At 55.3% G+C, this 27,839-nt stretch overlaps 1 protein-coding gene across 3 annotated transcripts; it reads right to left on the bottom strand.

The window, feature by feature from the left end:
* Window positions 1–1,030: 1,030 nt before the first annotated feature.
* On the bottom strand, window positions 1,031–27,839 carry D2HGDH (D-2-hydroxyglutarate dehydrogenase). 3 transcript variants are annotated; one of them, XM_036255004.1, is made up of 10 exons: window positions 27,786–27,839; window positions 26,370–26,737; window positions 22,670–22,727; window positions 21,392–21,531; window positions 20,455–20,648; window positions 19,104–19,272; window positions 17,092–17,235; window positions 15,487–15,629; window positions 13,844–14,009; window positions 1,031–1,313 (listed from the first exon to the last, which is right to left on the bottom strand). In XM_036255004.1, exons 2-10 carry the CDS (start codon window positions 26,725–26,727, stop codon window positions 1,078–1,080), a joined length of 1,608 nt encoding a protein of 535 aa, XP_036110897.1. In that variant the 5' UTR covers window positions 26,728–26,737; window positions 27,786–27,839; the 3' UTR covers window positions 1,031–1,077. The 3 variants fall into 3 exon arrangements, with proteins under 3 accessions (XP_036110897.1, XP_036110899.1, XP_036110898.1); XM_036255005.1 differs by lacking the exon at window positions 1,031–1,313 and adding an exon at window positions 14,958–14,998 and having other exon boundaries at window positions 13,863–14,009; XM_036255006.1 differs by lacking the exons at window positions 21,392–21,531; window positions 27,786–27,839 and having other exon boundaries at window positions 26,370–26,419.

Genomic DNA, 27,839 nt, shown 5'->3' with positions numbered 1-27,839 from the left:
CCCCAAACCAACGTCTTAGTCATAAAACTTACTGAAAGTCATTACAGACGTGAACTGACCCCCTGACATGAGACTGAGCCTCAGGGGCCCCATGAGACAGGGCTCCAGCCACAGAGTGGGCCAGGGGCGGGGGGGGGGGGCAGGAGAGGGTCCGGGGGACAGCCCCTCGCAGACCCGTGCTCAGGGCAAGGGAACACTGCACACAGCCTTCAACACGGGGTCGACGAGATGATCTTTCCAGTGACATAAGCAAGGAAAGTGTCCTGACTGATTCCACTTTTACTGCAAGTTCATGACACCAGGAGGAGGAAACGGCCCCACCTCCAGGCTTCTCTACAGCCCCAGCAGCTGCCCAGAGCCAGAGGTCGGCAGGGACACCAAGTGGGGTCACTGCGGAGCAGGAACACAAGAGGGCTGTGTGTGTACTAGCATGTATATCTCATGGACCATCTGCATGGACTGAGCACAGCAAACCACCAAGAGTGAGAAACCAACGCCTGAGCCCGGACAACTGTCAAAAGAACGACCACTCCAGGGCCCAGCCGTCGCCAGCCCACATCACGGTGCAGCAGTGAGCCAGGCCCTTGTGCTCAGAGCCCCGGGAGGGACCAGAGCTCTGTGCTGTTCTCATGGAGTCCATCCCCGCTGCCTGGGCGGGGGCAGGACACAGTGCTGCTCCCAGGGCTGCGGCCCTCAAGCAAGGCATGTACCACCTGGTCTTTTCTGAGTGAGCGGAATCGCTCATCCACTGGTCTGTACAGGACATGCTGGCAGAGGACTCTGTTCCCTGCCTGTGAAGGGACAGGAAGTGTCCAGCTTTAGGCTGGGCAGAGCAGCCAGGCCAGCATGAAGCAGCTCTCTCCTCTGCTCACACGACAGGACCTGCAGCCACCAGAGGTTCCACCCAGGACCGAGTCCCTGCTCCTCAGAGCCAGCTTCCTGCCCCAACCAGGGGCTCCATGGAATGAAGGCCCGTGCCCAGATGACCGGCATGCCCATCCCAGTGGGCATGGCCTAACTGGGCCCAAGGCCACTCCCACTGACCCCGACCCCATCAGGCCCGGGCAGGCAGAGTCTTTAGGGGTTCAGGAGGCCCCTGGGGTCCAGGAGGGCCTTCAGCTGCTGCATGAGCCGCAGGGCCTCGGGCGGCTTGCTGTAGCCGAGGACGCTCTGCTTCTTGAAGCCGACCCCGTGCTCGGCGCTGACGCTGCCCCGCTGCCCGGCGGTCCACTGGTACACGTAGGGCTCCAGCTCGCCCAGCAGAGCCGCGCTGAACGCCTCCGCCGTGACGTTGAGGTGCAGGTTGCCGTCCCCTGGAGGGAGAGGGGTCCATGGGTCAGGCTGGGCAGGGCCCCTAAGGAGCCGGCCCCTCCCTGCCCCGAGACCCCGCTCCGAGGCCCTTCCTGCCCTCTGTGGTTCCAGCCCCTCAGGCCACTGGCCGCTGCCCTGCAGTGACAGAAGCAGCCTCCCCAGGGGGACGCAGGTCCCTGGCTTTGCTCACCTCTCTCCAGTTCTCCCCAACCCGCCCCACCCTCCACCTGCTCACACCCTCCGAAGGCTCCAGGCGGAGAGCCCACCAGGGCCTCACCCTCTGCGACCCTGGGGTCTGACCACCTGAGGGCTGCCACCAGGATGGCCCCAACCCACCACACACCCCTCACAGACACCATGGAGGCCCCCCACCCTCAGGACGCCTCCTCCGAGGCTGCCAGCCAGCACACACCGCAGAGTCCTGGGGCCCCAGCTGCCTCCTTGCAGGCCCCCTCAGCCCCGCTGCTTTGGCCCTTCAGGCCCCTCGCTGAGACCCCGGGCCTGGCTTTCCAGAACTGTCCAACACATGCTGGCTCGGGCCCTGGGGCAGCCGAGCCCACTGCCCACATGCACCCTCTCTCGGGGGTCCAAAAGCAATGACAAGAGACACAAGATCAACCCACATCAACCAAGTCAATGAGCCAATGAGCTGAGTGGGGCTGTGAGCTGGCTGGGTGCTGACCAGAGGGAGCCCAGGGTGTGCCTGCACCTGGTGGAGTCAGAAGAGCAAACGGTGACATTACCACTGACCAGGAGGGGGGCCTGGGAGGGCCTCAGGGCAGGCAGGAGGGAGGCAGACACCGAGCAGGCCCTGGGAGACTAGGAGGTAACATCCAGGTGGCGCTGAGTGTGACCAGCGTGCCTGGGAGCCAGCACAAACATACAGAGAAGAGGCCCCACACCCAGAGCCAACAGTCAGGAGGGTGGAGGGGCTGAGCAGACAGTGAGCCAGGCCCAGTGAGAGCCGCTGTCCACCTGAGGGCAGGGAGCCTCAGGGCAGAGAAAGGGGCTCCCCGAGGCTGGAACAAACACAGCAAACCCAGGGCAACACAGGGGGCAAAGAGAGCAGGTGTGTGGGCTCTGACCCAGGGGTCTTGACCTTCTTACACCCTCTCCCTCCGTCTGGGTGTTTCAAATGTGGGGTGCATAAAAGGGAGCCCCCTCCCACCAAAAGTGGTCCCCCCAACACAGGGCAAAGGCAACTGAAAATGCCACCAAGGGCCTTGCCCAGGGAACTGCATGTGGGAGGAGACCCACACTGACACCTGTGCGTCACAGCCATCAGCCAGCACGCGTGGAGCCGCAGCTCACACCACCTGTGCGTCACAGCCATCAGCCTACGCGCGTGGAGCCGCAGCTCACACCACCTGTGCGTCACAGCCATCAGCCTGCGCGCGTGGAGCCGCAGCTCACACCACCCGTGCGTCACAGCCATCAGCCAGCACGCGTGGAGCCGCAGCTCACACCACCTGTGCATCACAGCCATCAGCCAGCACGCGTGGAGCCGCAGCTCACACCACCTGTGCGTCACAGCCATCAGCCTGCGCGCGTGGAGCCGCAGCTCACACCACCCGTGCGTCACAGCCCTCAGCCTGCGCGCGTGGAGCCGCAGCTCACACCACCCGTGCGTCACAGCCATCAGCCAGCGCGCGTGGAGCCGCAGCTCACACCACCCGTGCGTCACAGCCATCAGCGTGCGCGCGTGGAGCCGCAGCTCACACCACCCGTGCGTCACAGCCATCAGCCTGCGCGTGGAGCCGCAGCTCACACCACCTGTGCGTCACAGCCATCAGCCTGCGCGCGTGGAGCCGCAGCTCACACCACCTGTGCGTCACAGCCATCAGCCAGCGCGCGTGGAGCCGCAGCTCACACCCCCCGTGCGTCACAGCCATCAGCCTGCGCGCGTGGAGCCGCAGCTCACACCACCCGTGCGTCACAGCCATCAGCCTGCGCGCGTGGAGCCGCAGCTCACACCACCTGTGCGTCACAGCCATCGGCCAGCGCGCGTGGAGCCGCAGCTCACACCACCCGTGCGTCACAGCCATCGGCCAGCGCGCGTGGAGCCGCAGCTCACACCACCCGTGCGTCACAGCCATCAGCCAGCGCGCGTGGGAGCCGCAGCTCCACACCACCCGCGCGTCACAGCCATCGCCAGGCGCGGGAGCGCAGCTCCACCACCCGTGCGGTCCACAGCCATCAGCCTGCGCGTGGAGCCGCAGCTCACACCACCCGTGCGTCACAGCCATCAGCGTGCGCGCGTGGAGCCGCAGCTCACACCACCCGTGCGTCACAGCCATCAGCGTGCGCGCGTGGAGCCGCAGCTCACACCACCCGTGCGTCACAGCCATCAGCGTGCGCGTGGAGCCGCAGCTCACACCACCCGTGCGTCACAGCCATCAGCCAGCGCGCGTGGAGCCGCAGCTCACACCACCCGTGCGTCACAGCCATCAGCCAGCGCGCGTGGAGCCGCAGACTCCACCAACCCGTGCGTCACAGCCATCAGCCTGCTGCGTGGAGCCGCAGCTCACACCACCCGTGCGTCACAGCCATCAGCGTGCGCGCGTGGAGCCGCAGCTCACACCACCCGTGCGTCACAGCCATCAGCCTGCGCGCGTGGAGCCGCAGCTCACACCACCCGTGCGTCACAGCCATCAGCGTGCGCGTGGAGCCGCAGCTCACACCACCTGTGCGTCACAGCCATCAGCCTGCGCGCGTGGAGCCGCAGCTCACACCACCTGGTGGCCACGACACCGAGCTCAGAGCAGAAACGTTCAGGAGGTCCCACGCTGGCGGGGCCAGGTCAGCAAGCTCCCTCCCCACCCTCTGCACAAACAAGCAAGTCACCTCCAACCCAGGCCTCCAGCAGTTCCCACAAAGGCCTAAGACACGTAAGCCCAGGCCACAAATGACATCCACACCAAATGAAGCCACCAAGAGCCAGGGCAGCAGAATCTGACCACAGTGACTCGATATCCTACCATTTCCAGGAAGGGAATATAAAAGTTTCAGATGTTTAAAGAAATATCAGATAAAAAATAAAGTTTTACTACAGGCCAGAAGGGAATGGCATGAAGTGTTCAAGGTAATGAAAAACAAGGATCTGAATCCAAGACTACTCTACCCAGCAAGGCTATCATTCAAAATAGAAGGTGAAATAAAGAGCTTCCCAGACAAAAAAAAAGACTAAGCGACTATATTAGCACCAAATCAGCACTGCAAGAAATGTTAAATGGACTGCTGTAATAAGCAGAAGAAATACAGAGAGAAACATAGCCATAATAAACAAAAATGGCAATAAATAAGTATGTATCAATAATCACCTTAAATGTAAATGGACTGAATGCTCCAATCAAAAGACACAGAGTAGCTGACTGAATAAGAAAGCATGACTCATCTATATGTTGTTTACAAGAGACCCACCTCATGACAAAAGATTCACACAGGTTGAAAGTGAAGAGATGGAAAAAACTTTCCAAGTTAATGGAAATGAAACAAAAGCTGGGCTAGCAATACTCATATCTGATGTAATAGACTTCAAAATGAAGGCCATAACAAGAGACAAAGAAGGCCACTACATAGTATGAAAAGGATCTATCCAACAGGAGGATATAACCGTAGTAAACATATATGCACCCAATATAGGAGCAACAAAATATATTTTAAAACTTCTGGAGGACTTCAGAGGAGAAAGCGACAGTAATACAATCATAGCAGGGGACTTCAACATCCCGCTGACACCACTGGATAGATCCTCTAGACAAAAAGTTAACAAGGAAACAGAGACTCTAAATGATGCACTAGATCAAATGGATTTAATAGGTATCTACAGAGAATTACACCCCAAAACTGCAGAATATACATTCTTCTCAAGTGCACATGAGACATTCTTAAAGACCGACCATATGTTAGGACACAAACTAAATCTCTACAAGTTCAAGAAGAATGAAATCATATCAAGCATCTTTTCACATTACAATGGCATGAAATTATAAATGAATTACAATATAAACACTCAAAAACATTCAAACACATGGAGGCTAAATAGCATGTTATTAAGCAATGGATGGGTTACCAAGGAGATCAAGAAAGAAAGAAAAATTTCCTGGAAATATTAAAATAAACACACAACAACACAAAATCTATGGGACACAACTAGAGCAGTCCTGAGAGGAAAGTTCATACCATTACTGGCCCTACCTCAAGAAAAATAAAAATATTCTTATAGACTATTTAATCCAGAAAATTAAAGAACTAGAAAGTAAACAAAAAGAAAAACCCAGAGCAAGGAAAGAACTAGTCAAGACCAGAGTGGAAAAAAAAAAATACAAAAGATCAATGAAACCAAGAGCTGGTCTTTGAAAAGAAAATTGATGAACCTTTAGCCAGACTCGCCAAGAAACAAAGATAAAGGACCCAAATAAACAAAATCAGAAACAAAAGAGGAGAAGTTACAGCTGACACCACAGAAATACAAAGGATTTTTGGAAAATGCTATGAATAATTATACGCCAACAGATTGAGCAACCAAGGTGAAATGGACAAATTTCTAAAATCACACAGTCTTCCAACCTTCCAAAACCAAACCAGGAAGAGTCAGAAAACTTGAACAGACCAGTAACAACTAAGAAAATGGAAGGTGAACTCCCAGCAAACAAAGCCCAGGTCCAGATGGCTTCACAGGGGGGTTTTTACCAAACATTCAAATAAGAACACCCATTCTCCTCAAACTATTCCAAAAGGAAGACTTCCAAGCTCTTTTTATGAGGCCAGCATAATCCTAATTCTAAAACCAGTTAAAGACACTGCAAAGAAAGAAAACAACAGGCCAATATCCTGGATGAACATAGATGCCAAAATCCTTAACAATATATTAGCAAATTGGATCCAGTAATATATTTAAAAAATTATTCACCACGACCAAGTGGGATTCATCTCAGGGATACAAGGCTGGTACAATATTTGCAAAACAATAAATGTGGTACACCACATAAACAAAATGGAAGATAAAAATCATATGGTCACATCAATAGATCTTGAAAAACCATTTGACAAAATCCAGCATCCATTTCTTTTTTTTATCCTTACCAGAGGACATTTTTGCATTTATCTTCAGAATGGGAGGAAAAGAGGGAGAAAGAGAAAGAGAGAAACATCAATATGAGAGAGACACACCCACTGGTTGCCACCCACCCAACCCCAACCGGGGCCAGGGACAAACTGCAACGGAGGTACGTGCCCCAAGCGGGAACCAAACCCGGGTCTCTCTGGACCGTGGGCCAAGGCTCTAACCACTGAGCAAAACCGGCCAGGGCCAGCATTCATTTCTGATAAAAACACTCAACAATGTGGGAATAGAGGGATCATATCTCAACATAATAAAGGCCATATATGAAAAACCCACAGCCAGCATCATACTCAATGGGCAAAAACTAAAAGCATTTCCCTTAAGAACAGAAACAAGACAGGGATGCCCACTTTCACCACTCTTATTTAACACAGTACTGGAAGTCTTAGCCACACCAATCGGACAGGAAGAAAAGATAAAAGAGATCCAAATTGGAAAGGAGGAAGTGAAACTGTCATTATTCGCAGATGACATGATATGGTACACAGAAAACCCTAAAGACTCCATCAAAAATCTACTAGATTTGCCCTGGCCGGTTTGGTTCAGTGGTTAGAGCGTCGGCCTGCGGTCCCGAGAGACCCGGGTTCGGTTCCCACTAGGGGCATGTACCTCGGTTGCGGTTTGTCCCCGGCCCTGGTTGGTCGTGCGGGTGGCAGCCACTCGATGTGTCCCTTTCACATCGATGTTTCTCTCTCTCTTCCTCTCTCCCCCTCCCACTCTACCTGAACAAAAAATAGAAAAATGTCCTCAGGTGAGGATAAAAAAAAAAAAAAATTTACTAGATTTAATAAATGAATCTAGCAATGTAGCAGGATATAAAATTAACATCCAGAAATCAACAGCATTCTTTTTTTCTTTTTAATCCTCACCCAAGGACACTTTTGCATTTATCTTCAGATAGAGCGGGAAGGAGAGAGGGAGGAAGAGACCCACACAACCCCAACCGCGTCTGGCGACAAACTGCAACTGAGGTACGTGCCCTTAATGGGAACTGAACCTGGGACTCTGGTCCATGAGCCAACCCAACCGCTGAGCCAAACCGGCCAGGGCTCAATGGCATTCTTATACGCTAATAATGAATGCTCAGAAACAGAAACTTAAAAAAAAATCTCATTTACCATAGCAACTAAAAAATTAACATAGGACTCTGGTCCATGAGCCAACCCAACCGCTGAGCCAAACTGGCCAGGGCTCAATGGCATTCTTATATGCTAATAACGAACACTCAGAAACAGAAACTTAAAAAAAAAATCCCCTTTACTATAGCAACTAAAAAATTAACATACCTAGGAATAAACTTAACCAAGAAGGTAAAAGACCTATTCTCAGGAAACTACAGGGCATTGAAAAATAGAGGAAGATATAAAAAAGTGGAAACATATACCATGTTCATGGATCGGAAGAATCAACATCATTAAAATGCCCATACTACCCAAAGCAATCTACAGATTCAATGCAGTCCCTATTCGAGTACCAATGGCATATTTCACAGAACTAGAACAAATACCTCCTAAGTTTATATGGAACCAAGAGCTTCTGAATAGCCACAGCAATCTTAAAAAAGAAGAACAGCCCTGGCCAGTTTATATGGAACCAAGAGCTTCTGAATAGCCACAGCAATCTTGAAAAAGAAGAACAGCCCTGGCCAGTGTGCTCAGCAGTTAGAGAGTCGGCCTGTGGACCAATGAGTCACGGGTTCGATTCCAGTCAGTGACACGTACCTCGGTTGTGGTTCATCCCTGGCCCTGGTTGGGGTCGTGCGGGAAGCAACCAGTCAATGTGTCTCTCTCACATCGATGTTTCTCTCTCTCTCTCCCTTCTTCCCTCCCTCCCTCCCACTCTATCTGAAGATACATAGAAAAATATCCTCAGGTGACAATTTTTAAAAAAGAAAAAGAACAAAGTAGGAGGAATCACAATACTGGATATCAGGTTATACTTCAAAGCCCTTGTAATCAAACTAGCCTGGTACTGGCACAAGAATAGGCATATAGATCAATGAAACAGAACAGAGAACCTAGAAATCAATCCAAGACAGTATGCATGACTAAAATTCGAGAAAGGAGGCAAGAGCATAAAGAAAAGAGAAAAAACAGCCTCTTCAATAAATGGTGTTGAGAAAATTGAACAAGTACATGCAAAAAAAAAAGAAGCTAGACCACCAACTTACACCCTACACAAGAATAAACTCAAAATGGATAAAAGACTTAAATGTAACTAGTGAAACCATAAAAATCCTAGAAAACGCAGGAAGAAAAATCTCAGACATCATACACAGCGGAATTTTCACTGATACATGGCCTAGGGCAAGAGAAACAAAGGAAAAAACTTAATAAATGGGACGACATCAAACTAAAAACCTTCTGCACAGCAAAGGAAACCAGCAATGAAATGGAAAGGGACCCCACTCTCCAGGAGAACATATTTTCAGCAATACATCGGATAAGGGGGGTTAATATCCAAAATATATACACTCAACAAAAGGAAGACAAACAATCCAATTAAAAAATGTGCAGAGGACCTGAACAGACACTTCTCCAAATAGGACATACAAATGGCCTAGAAACATGAAAAAATGCTCAACATCTCTAATGATCAGAGAGATGCAAATATAAATGACTATAAGGTATCACCTCACACCTGTCAGAATGGCCACCATCAACAAATCATCAAACAACAAGTGCTGGTGAGGGTGTGGAGAAAAGGGGACTCTAGTGCACTGCTGGTGGGAATGCAGACTGGTGCAGCCACTATGGAAAACACCATGGTGTTACCTCAAAAAATTAAAAACTGAACTGCCATTTGACCCAGTGATCCCACTTCTAGGAATATACCCTAAGAAGTCTGAAACACCAATCAGAAAAAATATATGCACCCCCATATTCAGAGCAGCACTATTTACAATAGCTAAGATCTGGAAACAGCCCAAGTGCCCATCAGTAGACAAATGGATAAAAAAGCTGTGGTACATGTACACAATGGAGTACTATGCAGCTGTAAGAAAGAAAAATCTCTTACCCTTTGAGAGACATGGAGGGACCTGGAAAGCATTATGCTGAGTGAAATAAGCCAAACAGACAGAGACAAATGCCACATGATCTCACTTATTATCATGAACAAAAAAGCTATCAAACAAAACAGATCCAGAGTCACGGAAGTAGGGAACAGACTGACAAACCTCAGAGGGATGGGGGTGGGAGGGGAGGGAAGAGATAAACCAAAGAACTTATATGCATCTATGCACAACCCATGGACACAGACGTTAGGTTGTGAGAAGCAGGAAGGGGGTGGGAGCAGGTAGGAGGGGGGGTCAATGGGGAAAAAAGGGGCGACATCTGTAACACCTTCAACAATAAAAAAAAAGACAGAAAATTAATACAAAATTTAAAAATGCAAAGTTTAAAATATCCAAATCAATGATCTGGACATAAAGGTGTGATGGTGAAGCAGAGGCGTCAGTGACAGGTTTCCCAGGACACTGTGCAGCAAAGTGGGCTGGAGCAGAGAGAACAGTATCTGAGGACACACGGGCAGACCCACACGACACACACGGTCACCAGAGGCACCAGAGGGACACAGGTCGTGAAAGCAGCAAGAAAGGAAAAGCAGACTCCTCTGCACAGAACACACGCCCCAAGGGCAGAGAAGAGAACCATCAACCCCAGTTGCTGAAATCCATTTGAAATCCGTTTCAGGCGAATAAAACCTGAGATGTCCTGTCACCTACGGCCCAGTAGGAAATTCTAGGGAGGGGGCCTAGGCAGAGGTGTGAGGGCAGACACGGCAGCGCGAGGTGTTCACCAGCACTGACCCCACGGCCAGAGCACAAGACCACACGAGATCTGCTCCCGAGGCGGCATGAGCAGTGGGCCCGGAGGCCCTTGCACGCGTGCGAGTCCTGGACAAGCAGAGCCGACAGGACGTGTCCAGATCAGGAGGTGGGGGAGGACCAGTGTGAGGGGGAAGGCTCACTCTAAGGAACTGGCTCACACCACTGTGGGGACTGGACTGTCTGAAATCCGCAGGGCAGACCAGCAGGCTGTGGACCCAGGGACGAGCTAAAGGCTGTCGGGAGTCAGAAGTAGATGAGGCCTACCCACGTTATGGAGGATAATCTGCTTTGCTCAATGTCCTGATTTAAATGTTCATTCCACCTAAAAAATACCTTCATGTCCTGGCCAGTTTGGCTCAGCGGTGGAGCGTCAGCCCGGGGACCAGACAGTCGCGGATTCGATTTGGTCAAGGGCACGTACCTCGTAACTCGGTTGCGGTTCAGTACCCAGCTCTGGTCAGGGTTGTGCGGGAGGCAACCAATCGATGTCTCTCTCACATCAATGCCCCCCCCTCCTCCCTCCCACTCTATCTGAAGATAAAAAAGGAAAAAGTATCCTGGGGTGAGGATTAAAATAAAACACCTTCACCACGACATCTAGACTGCTGTTGGACCAAACATCTGGGCCCACAGCCCAGCCCAGCTGACGCACAAACACCCCCCGCATTGCTGGAGGCTAACGACCCGACCCAGCTGACTTCACCCCCTGCTAAGAACTGGCTGCGTGTCCAGGGCGACCACCCCAGGAGCAGATCCGCACCTGCAGTTCTCTCCCGGCTAAGTGCAAAAGCCTTACATGAGGAAAAGCTTCAACCAAAAGAAGGTTGACAGAAAATGAAACAGAAGAAATGAGACAGAGTCCAGAGCAAGGTGAAATATATCAAGCAAGTGCGTGGTCACAGCACATGTAACTGTGTGGACGAAGGGCACCCACCCAGCCCAGTGGCCACCGCGGCACACGGAGCTGGAACTCGCTCACCTACAGCAGGACACCTGCAGGTGTCCCCGTCGTCCCCCTCTGCCAGGACGGAGAGAGAACGCCACCAGAGCGCCGGACCCTGATCGGCCTGAGACACGCCTGAGGGTTCACATGCCAGCGGGCGGCCCATTTCCCCAGGTACCTGCTGGCCCTCGTCCCTCTGACGCCTCCAAGGGGCACTGTTCCCTGTTAGACGCTGCAGCCCAAGCCCCCCCGAGCCCTCACGGCTGAGCCCCACCGTGCGTGTGATGCAGGGGTCAGTGAACCTGCTTCTCGTGCACGGTGTTCCATGGGCTCTGTCTGCAGGGCTCAGACGAGAGTCCAGGAGAGCGGGGGCGACACTGAGCCTTCCCTGCCCACACACACAATCAAACACCAGTGTGCACACAGAGACTGGCACACGGTGAAAGGAGCCGGCTCCACGCTGGCTTCAGGACACGCATCCGTCAGACAGAAAGGCTGGAGGCCACAGGAACGCCAGTGCCAGGCGCCCGCAGCGGAGAGCAGGAGCTCCCGTCTACACCACACAAAGGAGGCTGCAGAGCAAGGACGAGCTCTGGAGGCAGAACGACTCCCTGACCGGAGTGAAAGGACAGCCCAGTCTCGTCCCTGAGCCCAGCAGCTGCAGACACAGACCAGTACTGTCCCTGCTGAGGCGCCGGAAGCTGGTGGGACGATCAGGGTCAGACTCCACGGGAGCACTTCTTGGACCTGCACAAACACGGCTCCGCGGCTTCGGGGAGCAGTTCTCTCCGCAGCCATTGCAGCTGCAGCACCGGACCACACGCTGGCCCACTGGGCCACTGCTGGTTCCAGAGTGATGGGCCCGGCGGGACCCAGCCCAGTTCTCTGGCTCCGGTGCCACCAACAGCAAGCCCACGATCTCTGAAATAGTTAGAAAACTCCTGTCTGCAAATTAGAAACACCTTTCTCGTTTGGCCAGTGTGGCTCAGTGGTTGAGCATCAACCACACATCAAGAGGTCGCTGGTTTGATTCCTAGTCAGGGCACATGCCCAGGCTGTGGGCCTGATCCCCAGTGGGGGGCGTGCAGGAGGTGGCTCAAAGTTCTCTCTCAACGGTCTTTCTCTCTCTCTCTCCCTAAAGAAAACAATAAACATATTTTAAAACAGAAGAAAAGCTAAAAACCAATGAGCCGAATACTTCATTCATAAAGTTATAGAAGCAACAGAATAAACCTAAAAATGGAGACTCCAGACACTAAGACACAATGCAGAGAAGAATGAAACTGGAGGGAACGAACTAGACCCCACACTGAGGCTCAGGAGACTGCAGGGCTGACCAGCGTCAGGGCTGAAGGGCTGCCTCCCAAGGGGACGCCACACAGGGACACAAGACAAGGTCATGACACCGTTGTGCCGATATACTCAGAATTCTGGAAGAAATGGACAGATTCTTAGAAAAAAAATAGCCAGGACTGTCTCGGAAGAACAGGCTGGAACACCCTGCAGACATTCAGGAGACTGGTCCCCTCAAACACACACAGAATTTTCAGAGACGGGGGAAGGGAAGGAGGGAGGGAGGAGAGAGAAACATCGACACGAGAGAGACATGTCGATGGGTTGCCTCCCGCACACACCCTGACCGGGGATCGAACCTGCAACCCAAGTACATGCCCTTGACCGGAACGGAACCTGCGACCCTTCAGTGTGACGCTCTAGCTCTAACCACTGAGCAGACCGGCCGGGCCCCGCCACTTATCTTCACTGGCAAGTTCTGCAAACCCTCGAGGAAAAAACTCCACGGCACACAGACTCCCCAAGATGAAAAGGTGAAAAGGGCATCTACCCAACATGAGCATGGACAGAACCCAGGGTCCTGACAGGGCAACATCACCCACAGACACCTGAAAAAACCCCACGTAGAATTAAATAAATGGGAGCAAACGAGATACGAGGACCGTGGCCAAGCAGGGCTCACATCAGGGATCCGGCCCCATCGGCCTCAGGAGGCCTGGTGTCGTCTGGCCCAACGGTGACAGGAGACGCACTCGGTCACCGCGAAGCACCCACAAGCTCAATGTTCACCCCCGACTTCGAGAGGGACAGCGCTCAGCCCATGGGGACCATGGGGGTGTCCTCACGGAGGCACAGGTGGGAGTCAGGCTCTGCCCTCATCCGAGAGGAAGACCACCTGCCAGCCCTCACGTCACTCCAGCGCCCCTGTGCCTGGCCCCCGGCGCTAGGGCTGGGAGTCCCCAGGAAGGCTGAGGAACGGAATCACCCATTTTTAACAAAGTTTTCAGTCCTCCCTGGTGCTGACCACTGTGCTGAAGAAGCCCCCCGACTCTGTGCTGCCCCCCAACTAGGGTCGCCGCTGCTCTCACGGGGGCCTCCTGCCGTGGGATGGTGACTGGGGTGTGGTCGGGGATCTGGGTCTCACTGACCGGGTTCAGGGTCCATGCCCTGCCGCACCCCAAGGAGCCCCCACACCCACTGGCTCTCTCCCCACAAACACCAGCAGACTCGGGACAACGGTCGGGAATCTCTTCACCCCCGTGTTCTCCATCACTGCTCAGACGCGGCCGTGGCCCCCAGGTAACCATGGTAACCACGGTCTGCCAGCCACTCTGCTCACCCAGATGGCCGTAGCCCACCACATGCCTGGCCCGCGGGCCGAGGCGGGCACGCAGGTCAGTCACCAGGTCGTAGAGCCTGTCCACGGGCAGGGAGAGGTCGTACTTGTACACATAGCCGTCCCGGCTCAGCGCCTCTGTGATCCTCTCCCGCAGGGCCCACAGCGTCTGGGTGGGTGGAGGAAGACAGGCGTTAGAACGAGCTGCGCTGGGGTGACACGGCCGTGCCCAGGTGGGCACAGGGCTTCCACCAGGACAGCGCCCAGGGCCGGCGACGGAGGCAAGGAGGCCCCCTTCTGGAAGGGGACAGGCCATGACGAGGACGCTCCAGGCGCATTCTGCTCGTCTGGGTGATGAGGTGGGCTAGCCAGGGTGCCTAACGGTGAGGGGCCGGGAAGGCCCCCGAGAGCGGGCCCCGGCTGCCCGAGGACACATGGGGCACGGGTGGGACGGGCATGGGTGGGACGGGTGCTGGTGACTGGGGCAGAAACAGTGGGGTGCAGGGCCTGGGCACGGGGCCTGGTCTCGGCAGGGCTGCCCCTGTACACAGGCTGTGGTGTACTCGTCTGGGTGACTTCGTCACTGTGAGGTTTGAAGCCCTCGTGAGGCAGCAGACACAGCGTGCCCTACCCGCACTGGGCCCTGCTGTCCCGCCTGGGCCTCATCCCCGCTCTGGCCACCCCCGTACCCCATCATCTCAGGGAATGTCACAGCAAAATTTCTACAAGGTAAGGACACTCCTTTTGCTTTTATCATAGGCACAGTGCCATGAGCACCCCAAGAAATACAAATTTCTCCAATTCCATCCTCGATTTTTATGGTCCTGTGGGTTACACCACACCCCGACTATCAGCAGGTCCTACTGGCCAGCCCCCTCAAACCCAGAGCCCAGCAACGTCCCCGCAGACCTGCCAGAACCATGGGGACCCCCAGCTCCTTGCTGCATGGCTGTCCAGCCCACCCCACTTCCCGCAGGCTACGCTCGCCTCCATCGACATCCAACTTGAGTGCACACTCTCCCTGCCTGTCCTGCCTGCCCACTAGCCCAGGGACATTCTGCAGCTAAGGGCCCAGCCACTGCTCAACAGGGGCCTTCGTCAGGTGCTGACTCCTTACCTAGCGTCCAACGTAAAAGCAACGGCAAAGAAAAGGGTTTCCTGATAGAGAAATAGAGTCGATAACTGAGAGACAATGAGATCACACTGTCCACTCACCCCAAATCAGACCCACTCAGGTTCCTGTCCTGCCACTGTCCCTGTGGACTTCCTGCCCCCTGCTGACTGCTCTCCACACTGCCGCTCAGGGGACCATGGGGGAACCAGTGATGGCGATGATGGGTCCCCTGCCCCAGCCCCCACCGCCCCCCTCGGTGACACTGGCTCCCCACCCCGGCCCTCCGTGGAGACGCCATCTGTCTCACCCTGACTGGCTCAGTGCTGCGCTGACCTCCGGCGGCCCGCGCAGTCCTGCCTGCTTACGGCACCTGCTGAAATGACCCCGACACCAGGAGTGTTTCCAGAGGTTCCCCATCAAAGCTGGGGCAGCTGCTCACGTCCAGCACCAGCCACGCGACAGTGGACATGAGGCTGTCCATACGCGCAGATGAGCTGGGCTGGGCCGAGGACGCAGGCGCCGGCACACACACCTTGATCTTCCTCTGGTCAGTGGCCAAGGTCCCGTCCGTCACCAGCCCGCAGCCCAGGACATGCTCCAGGAAGCTGCTCAGCTTCTCGGCATCATGCTCTGCTCTGGAGCCCGAGGTCTCGACCAAGACATAGAACGGACTTTCTGAAAGGACACAGGCAGGGTGGTCGAGCTGTCAGGACAACTCCAGGTCAGCGCGGCAGAAACACCTCCGACGGCTGTGGTGGTGCCGGCGGGGCCCCGGGAGCCCACATAGCAGGAGCTCTGCTGAGGCTGAATTTCAGACGATCTAAAAATAGGCCTTTCAGTGACTAGGAAGGTTGGAACGACCCAGGTGACACCCTGAAGTCTTCACTGTTGGTGCCTGGATGGGTCAGAGGTGCCCAGGGCTGCGGACAGCCACGCGGACCAGAGCCTGGGAGACCTGCCACCCACCCAGGGGCCCACTGTCTTTCCAAAGACTGTGTCTTCTTTACTGCTGGACATTTATGTCGTTTCCTACTTTATACTGAAAGTAGCATCTCATTCAAGATTTAGAACATAAAGATCTCCCATATTTATAATGGTTGTGGGCTGAATTGTGTCCCCCCAAATTCCCATGGTGAAGCCCTAACCCACCCCTATACGACCATTTGGAGATCAGGCCTCTGCAGAGGTAACTAAGGTTAAATGAGGTCAGAGGGCAGGCCCTCAACAGAAGAGGAGTCCCGAGAGAGCTCTGGCCGCCGCGTGAGGACACATGGAGCGAAGGTGGCCCTCTGCCCGTTGGGAAGTGGGGCTCACCAGGAACCAGTCCTGATGGTACCATGGCCTTGGACTTCCAGCCTCCAGAACCCTGAGAAATAAATGTCTTTTGTTTAAGCCCCCGATCTGTGGGCTTCTGTCAGGGCAGCTAGGACTCAGGGAGGATCTCAGCAGTAAAACCACCCAGACCTCCAGCTCATAATCCAAACTGCCTTCCAAACCCTGTCTGAGTCACGCCCAGCGGGACAGGGAGCTGGTGGCTGCAGGTGGATTTGCTCCCTGAAGTCGGAGGGCCAGCGTGTCATGGAAGGGCGTGTCTCCTGGGCCTGGAGACAGGACAGCGTTCTTGACGAGTGCCCTTGGTTGTGTGGAGACCCCAGAGCTATGCCCGACCCGGCTGCATGCAGTGCAGTGACCGAGGGCACATTTAAAACAAACTAAATAAGCCCTGGCCAGTTTGGCTCAGCGGTCAGAGCATCAGCCTGCGGTCCAGAGAGACCCGGGTTCTGTTCCCGCTAAGGGCATGTACCTCGGGTGCAGTTTGTCCCCGGCCCTGGTTGGGTCGTGCGGGTGGCAGCCACTCAATGTGTCCCTTTCACGTCAATGTTTCTCTCTCTTTTTCTGCCCCACTCTATCTGAACAAAAAATGGAAAAAATTTTTTTTATCCTCGGGTGAGGATAAAAAAATAAATAAAACAAACTCAGTAAGACTCCTGCACTTGTCTGATCTCGGTGACACCACGGCTGCAGAGAGGGCAGCTTCCTCTGTCCCCCTCCCCCGCTCTGCCCAGGACGAAGGCCTGCCGGCCTGAGCCGTCCGTGCAGGAGGCCTACAAGGAGGGGCAGGTGGCGGGCTCCGTACCTTGCACTGGGCGGGCGAGGCGCAGGTGGTGGCCCACCAGCTGCATGCACTCGGCATCCATGAACTCGTAGGCTGACAGGATCTCGCCCAGCATCCTCTTGCAGGTGCTGAAAGTCTGCAGAACCTCAGCAAAGCCTGGGCACCCTGCATGAGGCACACTGCTTCAGGCCACGCCAGCCCAGGGCCCTGCCCAGGCCCACTCGGATGCCTGGTAGAGTGGTTGCCGTCGAGGCGGCCTTGAGGAGAGGCAGAAGCGCCACTGAGGGAATGCCAGTCAGCCAGCAAGGACATCAGGGTGTCAAAGACGAAGACAAGCTCGCTGAGGGGCCCACGTGTGGGAGGCAACGGGAAGAGAGGAGACAGGCTTGGGAAAGTTGGCACAGGCCAGAAAGGGCCTCTGAAAATAGCTTGTTCTCCTTGGACTAATGCAGCGCTCAGATTTTTGTCGCTCGCTGGCTCATTTGAGACATTTTCATGGGCACAGAGAGGTAGCTGTGGTGCCCAGGCAGGGGGATGACCCCTCAGCACGAAGGCAGAGGGACCGAGTGGACTGCGGCAGGTGGAAAGGGCCCGAAGGCAGGGAGGGGTCAGGGATCGGAGGTCACGGACAGGTCGGGAAGAGTCTCAGAGAGAAGGGTCCAGGACAGCAGGGGCCTGAGGAAGCCCCTGTGCGCTTCGTGGCCAGAACATGGTGCAGAGGGGCTCGGCCACACGTGGACCTCACGGAGGGGAGCCCTCGTGAAATGAACAGATCGGAAGACACGGACAGCGAAGGGGTGGAAGGATGGGAGGGAGAGGCAGGTGCTGCGCGCTCAGCCACAGGCCAAGGGAGGAGATGGCGGGACTGCAGCCAAGGAGGCACTGGGCCAGGGAGACCCGGAGAAACGTACGGAAGACCAAGTGTCCAGAGACAGAAAGAGACGGACCCTCGGAGCAGCCAAGAAGGCCGCCCAGAACGGACTGTCTTCAACAGGTGGAAGGAAACGACGCTGAGAGCCCCATGGCCCTGCCTCTTGAGCATGTGTGCGAATCGAAGGCATTTTCAGAAAAGCTGACAGTGAGACCTTATCATCAGCAGACAGTCTACAAGCACATGAGCCCCAAGGAAGGTCTGTCAAGGAGGGATGAGGAGGACACCCGGCAGGTGTGCCTCAGTGGTTGAGCATCAACCCTGCACCAGGAGGTCGACGGTTCGATTCCCAGTCAGGGCACATGCCCAGGTTGTGGGCTGATCCCCAGTGGGGGGCGTGTAGGAGGCAGCCAGTCGATGTTCTCTCTCATCGATGTTTCCATCTCTCTCCCTCTCTCTAGCATCAATAAAGAGAAGAAAAAAGAGAAGTGAGGAGGAAGGAAGATGGCTCGTCTGTGATAATCATGACCCGAGAGATTCAGACAAAAAGGATCCAGAACCAAGAGAAAAAGGTGTAAGTTGGGAGGGGAAGAAGCAGCTCCCGTTCCCACGACCCTGACTGTCCCAGCGGAGACACTGACAGGACTGGACGACTGCGCCAGTGAGTTGGGGGCCCGTGAGATGGGTCACCGAGGACAGGACGGGTCACACACCCACCCAATGGAGTGAAGCAAGAAAGGAGGTGGAGCCAGATGAAGGGCAGGGACTGAGGGAAGGGGTAAGGTCCTAGCTCAAGTCCGCTGGGAAGGGAGGCAGGTGGGCTCCCCCATGTGGAAACACCACATGTGCATCTGCTGAGGTGCCAGGGAGGGCAGCCATCTGATCATCCCACACCATGGAGACCGGTGTTCGAGACCTTACACCAAGTGACAGTTTCCCACAAAACCTGACCCATGTGCTCCTTAAATAACAAAGTGGGTGAGGGAGCTGAGAAGCACGGTTTCTACAGAATGAGGTTGTTCTGCTCCAGACCTGACTGAACCCCAAGGCCAGGTCCTGGATCCCTCTGGAAAGAGCAAGAAACCAGGAGAAACGAGGGTCCTACGGGGCCACCCGTGCCCTCTCTTGCACCATGGCCCCCGGCAGCAGACACCCCACCTACCGAGGAAGGCCACGTTCACGGCCCCGGGCTTGGGCGGACACAGGATGGACACTGCGGTGATGACCCCCAGGGTGCCCTCTGACCCGATGAAGAGCTGCTTCAGGTCGTAGCCCGTGTTGTCTTTCCGCAGGGAGGTCAGACAGTTCAGGACGGTGCCGTCGGCCAGCACCTGGCGCGGGAAAGGAGAGACAGGCTGTTTGTGCACCAGCCCAGCCCAGGGAAGCAGGGCCCAGGGTGGGGCCCGGAGTTACCAGTCAGACTAAAGGGAGGACTTCTTTGTTGTTGCTGCTGTTAATCCTCACCCAAGGATATTTTTCCATTTATTTTCAGAGTGGAAGGGAAGGAAGGAGGGAAAGGGGGGAGAAGGAGAGGGAGAGAAAAAAACATCAAGGTGAGAGAGACACATGGAATGGCTGCCTCCACCTGCACCGACCAGGTCCAGGGGTTAAACCTGCAACCCAGGCACGTGCCCTTGACCAGGATCTGAACCAGTGACCTTTTGGTGCACAGGCTGATGCTCTAACCACAAAGCTATGCCGGTCAGGGCTGAAGGAAGGATTTTTCTTTCTTGGCTGCAGTGAAATCCCCACCCCCAAAACCACGAGGCTCAGGGCAAGCTGGCAAAAAGCAGGGCCCACACCTGGAGATGGAGCAGGGCCCACTCCTGGGGTACACAGGACACACCTCGCAAACATGACTGATTCAACAACAGCAGCTGCGGCCAGAGCACAGAGCTCCTGGGCCTCGGTCAGCGCAGGAAGCCCAGCACACAGCGTACGCTCGTCCCCCCTCGGTCACTGGCAGAAAACCACAAGGTGTGATAGGCGAGGCCAGCGAGGGTCCAGGGAAAGGGACTCTACACCCTGGTGCGACTCAAGGCCAAGAGACCGTCCTCGCTCCTCTGCAGAGCCTGGGGCCCACGAGCGGAACGTCCCTGGGTCGGGGAATCTTCCCGGGTGAAAGGTGCCCAGAGCGCCTCACAGGGACCAGAAGCCAGAAGACAGCCCCCCGCACTGTGCTGTGTGACCCCCCCACACCTTGGCAGGACGCAGACAGGCTGGGGCGGGACGGTGGGGCCCGATACCTGGCACCACTTGGACGCAAGGGCAGCCTGAGCACACACCAGTGTCCACACAGTTGCCCTCCTTCGAGAGAGGAATGAACCCTCACCCAAGGACACCGGACGGACTTCACAGCCAAGCCCGACGGCCTCACTCCGAGGCCTCACGAGCACTGACAGCTGGGAAGGCTGGAAGGGCCGCGCCCTGAGACCGGACTGGGCACAGGAAGCCCAGCCGGGCTCCCCGGGAGGCAGGGCCGCACCTGCACCCACAGCGTGGCCCCTACTCACCACCTCCAAGCCCAGGACGGTCCCGCGCAGCGAGCCGTATCTCAGAAACCGAAGGCCACCTGCATTGGTCGCCAGGTTTCCCCCGATGTGGCAGCTGCCCTTCGCTCCCAGATCCAGAGGCATGATGAAGCCTCGCTCCTCCACGTACCGGCTCAGCTCCTCCAGGATGCACCCCGCCTGGCAGACCAGGATCCCTGCAGAGCGGGCAGAGCTACCACGCTGCTCCCAGCTCAGGGCAACAGGCAGGGCCTGTGGTGCACCCCCACTCAAGGAGCTGCGCTTCAGGATCCAGCCCAGAACCCAGAAAAGGAGCGTGTGCCCCATCCCCCCCAGGAGGTTATATCTGTGACAACCGTGAAAAAGAGGAAAAACAGGTAAGGCGAAAATGAAAAGAAACACATGTGCGCACGCACACACGTGTGCCTATGGAAAGGAGCAGAAAAGACTTTGCTGTGAGGCAGTGGTCCTCAACTAGGGGTGATTCTGCCCCCCAGGGCACATGTGGCAAGTCTGGAGACATCTCTGGTTGGGGTGCTGCTAGTGTCGAGTGGGTGGAGATCAGAGATGCTGCTCAACACCCTCGGTGCCCAGGTGCCCCCACCACAGACAGTGGTCCAGCCTGTATCCCACTCAAGAAGCCACCACCACGACTCTGCCGCACCCTGAGCAGGAAGCCTCTTCATGCTATGTGACCTCACACACCCAAAAGTCGATCCTGGCCAGAAAATGTCAGAGTCCAAAGGGGCCACTGGGACAGCCCATCCCCTTCACCTCAAGCCCACAATATAAGTCACTAAGTGACCAACCAAGCAACACCCCCTGTGAGCATATGTCCCGAGGACCAGGCATGACCAGAGCTGGTCCTTTTTTCCTGGGCCAGGTTCCCACTGCCCAGCCCCAGCAGCTGAGGACAGCACCCACGGGCAGCCAGGCTCACCAGACACATTGTGGAAGCTGATGACCTGGTTCATGAGGGCAGTGGACAGGATGATCTCATCAAAGACAGGGACGCTGCCCCCCACCAGACCTGTGTTGCCCCCCTGGGTGTTCACGGCCAGGTTCCTCTCGTGACAGTACCTGGGACAAGCACAGGGGGTATCAGGCCCCCTTCCCCACGCCCACGCCACCATCCCGTGGGACACGCTCCAGGCTTACGTCTGACTATGGGCAGCGATGGCAACTGAGGGCCCCTTGACGGGTGATAATTTGGAGAAATGGGTGGGTGTGCCCACACGCATCAAGTAAACCCATCCTGAAAGGTGTCAGCCTCTAGGGGTGGATGCTGAGAGCAGGAGCGTGTGGAAGCATGATGCATAATAACATGAAACTCTAGACAACCTTGGCGTGGTCGGGCAACTGTGGGGGACTGTAAATGCAGGGCGCTTGTGGAGCGGGCAGCTTTCATGTGTCGAAATGGCACGGGAGAACAATTTGCACCAAGAAATGGGCATGGATTTGCCAAGTGGAAAAAAAACAAAAACTACAATGTCTTAAATACAATGTGATAATATTTAAAACCACCCACAACATGCAGAAGAGATATTAATGTAGCAAATCAAATGTCATCGGTGGTTATTTTTGGAGGTGAAATTAGTTGTTGCTTTTGCATTTTTTTTCTTTACGGTTTTCTGTGTTTTCCAATTTTCTATAATACACATGATGGTTTACTGATATAAAAAAAAAATCAAGAAATGTGCCCGGCCAGTGTGGCTCAGTAGTTGAGCGTGGACCCTGCATCAAGAGGTTGCTGGTTTGATTCCCAGTTGGGGCACATGCCCAGGTTGTGGACCAAATCCGCAGTGGGGGTGTGTGCAGGAGGCAGTCAATCGATGTTCTCTCTCATCGATATTTCTGTTTCTCTCTCCCTCTTCCTCTCTCTCTAAAATCGATTTAAAAAAAAAATGAAGTTTTTAAAAATCAAGAAATGGCCCTGGCTGGTTCGGCTCAGCCTGTGGACCAGAGTCCTGGGTTTGGTTCCCACTAGGGGCACATACCAAAAAAAAAAAAAAAAAAAATTCAAGAAATGTGTATTTCAAGAAAAAGTCCATTTTCCTGGAGTCTGCAGCTACTCCCACACCATGGCCTGGCCCAGCAACCAAGGTTCTGAGGGTCAGAGTCAGCCCTGCGCAGGCTGCCAGCTTCCCGGGGTCTGCATCTGCATGTCTTCAAGAGGAAAACACTCACGAACCAAAGGGAGGCATGGCGGGCTTCTTACCTGAGGATGTGAGACACCTCCTCCGATGTCCGGGGCTTCAACAGCACCTTGCTACAGCCTGAGACAGAAAAATGTGTTACACCGATGGGGAGACCTCCTGGGCCTATGCTCCGGGGGTACGAAGGTTCTTCAAAAGGACGTTCTCACTCCTTGGTGAGGTGACCTACACAACCACAGTCACCCAAAAAGCTCAAGGACAAGAGCAGTCGGTCTGTGCACTGCGGGGAGGTGGAGAGGCCAGCAGAGGGTGACGACAGCGGTCGTGGTGAAGGTGGCCAGGGGTGAGGGGAGGGTGCCTGCCTGGCTTCTCCACTGCAAGTTACTAAGTATCTGAGGGGAGACACTTAATGTGGATACTCTGTTGCTCCTCCAAGTTCACACACCAATTTAGCATCCATAGGTTTTCATTACTGAAGTGGTTCTTAGGCTGACTGCCAAACGGTGATTTTCACCTGTCCTATGTTGAGTAGCTGACCTTGGACTGTAAGGAGGGTCCTTCTTTCTTCCTCATGTATTTATTTAGCTATTCAACCATATCAGCATGGGCTCCTGGGTTCTTCTTTTATTCACTGGGTTACAATTCTTTACTGTGATTTGAGGCCCAGATGTGGCTGGTGGGAGCCCCCTGAACTAGTCTGTTGGCATCCCTAACCACTGCCCACTTCTGCACCTTCGTTCTGTTGAAAGAACTTGGACGAGATGAGCGGAGGCCGCAGAGGCCGGAGGAGCACCGAGCACATGTTCCTCCTACATCAGCAACTCTTCACGGCTGTGAGATCAGGCTGTAGTTTTTATCTTACATTTTGATTCTGAAAATTATCTTTCATTTGCTTCTTATCAAATAACCAAGTTTGCCCAGGGAGCTGTCTGGCATCATCCAGGGCCCGTGGTCCCCACTGAGGTTCCTGCGGTTCCACTCCCTCGGAGTGGGGTTCTCAACATCCGAGTGCCTGAGTGCTGAGCCCGCTCATACACACAGAGGATAAGAACAGACAAGATCGCCTGCTCTTGTGAAGTTCATCTTTGTTGTTAATCGTCACCTGAGGGTATTTTTTCTACTGATTTTTAGAGAGAGTAGAAGGGATGGAGAAAGGGAGGGGGAGAGAGAGAGAGAGAGAGAAACAACAATGTGAGAGAGACACATCAGTTAGTTGCCTCTTGCATGACCCTGACTGGGGCTGGGGATCAAACCTGCAACCCAGGTACATGCCCTTGACTGGGAAGTGAACCCTCAACCCTTCGGTCCTTGGGCCGATGCTCTAACCACTAAGACAAACTGGCCAGAGCGTGAAGTTTATCTTCTGATGGAATAAAGGATAAAGAAATGAAAGGGTTGTTCCAAACGGTCCCTACATTCACAGTGGAGCCCACAAAGAGATCCGAGCATGGAAGAGAAAAAAGTCATCAGACAGCCTGGGAAAAGTGAAGGCAAGGAGTGTCTAAGAGGCCAGACTGCCCAGTCAGTGAGGGACAGAGAGAAAAACCAGCCCCAGAGGGTCAGGGCACCCCACCCCACCCCATGCCTTCTTGACTCTGAACACCCTGGTGTGCTCTGGGGCTGTTGCTATGGGTGGCCTGCCTTCAATTCCTGCACACTCAGCATTCTGACCACTGCCTGCAGCTGCACCCTCTGGCATTTGACAACCCAAACTGCAAGCACCTTCCACACGTTTCAAAGAGCCCCTCTGCCAAAGTGCAGGTGCCCAGTGTTCCTCCTCCACTCTGGAGCCGCCATTCCCCGGGGCTTCTGAGCCTCTAGCCCCCTTCCTGTGTCATCATCTTTGCTCCCCCTGAGGCCCTCCAAGAGCAGCAGGCTCCTCCCTCCCTTGGGCACCACTGTGCTTGGGATGCAGAGGTGTCCTGCTTGCCCCACACTCTCTTCCAGATGCCAGAGACGGTCCCCACCGAGTACCTCCCCCAGCAGGCACAAACCCTGGCTGCCCGGTGCTCCTCCTGGTGACCTCAGGGTCACCGACACCAGAGTCAGCACTGAAGCTGAGGGCTCCATCTAGCCTGCACCCAGGTTTTGCAAGTGGAGTTTTATGGAAGAACAGTTGTGCCCCATTGAGAATGGGGGGGGGCATCGATTTGTCACTCCACTTGTTTGTGCATTCATGTTTCCCAAGGATCAAACCCGCAACCTTGGCACATCAGAAGGACGCTCCAACCGACTGAGCACGGGGCCGAGGCAGCTGTGCCCGCTGTTTGCATCTGTGCCTGCCTTACCACAACCCCGGCAATGAGGGGCTGGACAGAGACCTGACATCTTCACTCCCAGCCTCTGCAGGAGCTTTGGCCCCACAGGCAAGGCATGCCACTCCTGACTCGGACCCTGCCCACCCTCTTAACATACTCTTGTTAACTATCCTGTCATCCAATCTCTACCTTGCTTTCTCCCACCTTCGTGTGATCTTCACTATGGTCCCTCCTTAATTTCAAATGCTTGAAAGCTGCAAAACTGTTATTTTCTAGAGAATTTGAGATCTTGCTTCCTGGCATACATCAGTTTGGTTCTAATAAACTCATAAAAAGTCTCTTGCCGTGGCCAGTTGGCCTCAGCGGTCAGAGCGTCGGCCCAGGGACCGGGGAGTCCCGGGTTCAATTCCCACTAAGGGCATGTACCTCAGTTGCAGTTCATCCCCGGCCATGGTTGGGGTGGTACGGGTGGCAACCAATCAATGTGTCTCTCTCATGTCGATGTTTCTCTCTCTCTTCCTCCCTCTCTCCCTCCCACTCTACCTGAAGATAAATGCAAAAAAATATCCTCAGGTGAAGATGAAAATTTTTTAAAAAGTCTCTTGCCTGTTGCCCGGCCAGTGTGGCTCAGTGGTTGAGCATGGACCATGCACCAAGGGGTTACCAGTTCGATTCCCAGTCAGGGCACATGGCCAGGTTGTGGGCCCAATCCCCAGTGGGGGCATGCAGGAGGTAGCCAATCAATGTTCTCTCTCATCGATGTTTCTATCTCTCTCTCTCTCTCCCTTCCTCCCTCTGTAAAATCAATAAAGAAAAAAAAATTTTTTCTTTAAGTCTACAGGTTTCGGCCCTGGCTGGTGTAGTTCAGTGGTTAGAGAGTTAACCCACACACTGAAGGGTCATGGGCTCAATTCTCGGTCAAGGGCACACACCTGGGAGGGTTGCAGGTTCGATCCCCAGCCCTGGTTGCAGTGCATGAGGGAGACAGCCAATCAACGTGTTTTTCTCCCCCTTCCCTTCCCTTCCACTCTCTCTAAAAATCAATGGAAAAAATATCTTTGGGTGAGGATTAATGAAAAACAAAAAAAGGTTCTCTCCAGGTTTGGGCATTTATGTCCTGTGTGATGACAGAGCCAGAGAGTGGACTGATGCTGTCCCCAGAACTTGGGAGGGGCAGGAAGGATCCTCCTGGAGCCCCCAGAGGGAGCACAGCCCTGCGACACCTTCGTCTCAGCCTTGTGGCCTCCAGAACTGACAGGACCCATCTCTTAAGCCCCATCTCCGGTTCTTTGTCACAGTGGCCTCAGGATCCTAACACAGGACCTGAGAGGAAGCAAGCAGCACACAGACCCCCCGGAGCAGCCAGGGGACTGTGCTGGCCTTTAATGCAGTCTCATGCACCACCAAAAAACTTCCATAAATCCTGTCCTCAGAGCATCTGAAGGTCACCAACATGCAGCTGTTCCTCTGCCTAATAAAGTGCGTGGGACCCCCCCCCACTCACCTCGCATGGTTCTCAGCCAGTCCACGTTCGAAGCGGCCAGCTCCTCCGGGTCTGTGATGACCCTCCCAGGGATGATGCGCTCAAAGGTGGCCAGGTCGTCCTCAGACACCGAGGAGAAGGGCAGCCGCCGGACAGGATAGCGCTCGCAGGTCAGGGCCACCCCTGGGGCCTGGGAGGAGGTGGAGGAGCTGCCTCTGCGAACCAGGGGGGTAGTGCCCTGGACCCCATGAAGTCTGCCCCACACAGGGGTCCTGGACGCCCCCACGCATGTGCTCTGCCGCACGAAGGCTCCAGCAGAGCAGGCCACCTGCCACGGGAAAGGCCGCACAGGACACCTGGGTGCCAGACGGGGCACCATCCTTCTTGCCCTAGAAAGCAAGTGATGGGACCTGTAACCGGGATACTAGGGGCGGTGAAAAGGACGCAATTGCCTGGGGGAAGGGTGGAAATGAGGAAGTTGGGAAAGTGAGGGCAGGACAGCAGGAGAGGTGGACTGGAGGGGACGGGACAGAGGCAGTGCTCGGAGGCTCTGCCCTCGCTCCTGTCCCAGGTGTGGCCCCTGCAGGAAGGCCTCCTGAGGACGTGCTGAGCTGTCCCCTCCCGGCTCTGCCCTCCCTAGAGGTTGTTTCCTTTCAGCCCCCCTCCTTCGGAACAAAACCAGGATTGGAGGCCTTCAAAGGAAGGGACGGATACCACTAAAGTGAGGGTACAGTTAAAAATGGCGAAATAGGCCGCTGGTGTGGCTCGGTGGCCTAGCGTGGACCCTGCACCGGGGGTCGCGGGTTCATTCCAGTCGGGGCACAAGCCCAGGTTGGGGGCCTGCTCCCCAGTGGGGCGCGTGCAGGAGGCGGCCAGTCATGTTCTCGCATCGATGTTTCTCTCTCTCTCCCTCTCCCTCGCTCTCTCTCTAAAATCAATAAAGTGGGAAAGAAAAGTCCAAATGGTAACTTTTGTTTTATGTATATGTTACCACAAGTTTTAAAAGCGCAGAATCTAAAAAGGACATAAGAGGCAGCGCCTCCGGCGGCCCAGGCGGTGGGGGTGGGTCCGCAGAGACACCCGCGCGGGCGGCGGCGGCGGACACCTGCCCTCGCGGGGCGCTCGGGCAACCGGGGCGGCACCGGCCGCGCTCTCGGCGGGGCGGCGGGAGCCGAGCGGCCTCTGCCTTCCGGCCCCGGCCCCCCGCGGCCGAGGACCCGCGGCCCCACCTGGCGGCCGCGCTGGACGGACGCGGAGCGCGCTCGGGCTCTTCCCGCGAGACACGCCGGGCGCGCGCGCTCACGTGACGGCCGCGGCCCGCACGGAGTCAGACCCGCGGGGGGCGCCTGCGCTCGCCGACCACGGCCGCCGCTCCGCCCCGCAGCCCGCAGCCCGCGGCCCTGCGCTCAGACCCCCGGCGGCCGCGCGCCCACTCACGTCCACGTCCCGGTGCGGGCGCAGCGTCCGAGGCCGACCCGAGCCCCCGAGCCA

Source organism: Molossus molossus, unplaced genomic scaffold (genome assembly GCF_014108415.1).
Source record: "Molossus molossus isolate mMolMol1 unplaced genomic scaffold, mMolMol1.p scaffold_m16_p_11, whole genome shotgun sequence".
Lineage (NCBI taxonomy): Eukaryota > Metazoa > Chordata > Mammalia > Chiroptera > Molossidae > Molossus > Molossus molossus.
The sequence above is the reverse complement of the archived record's forward strand: the minus strand, read 5'-3'. Positions and strand labels throughout refer to the sequence as shown.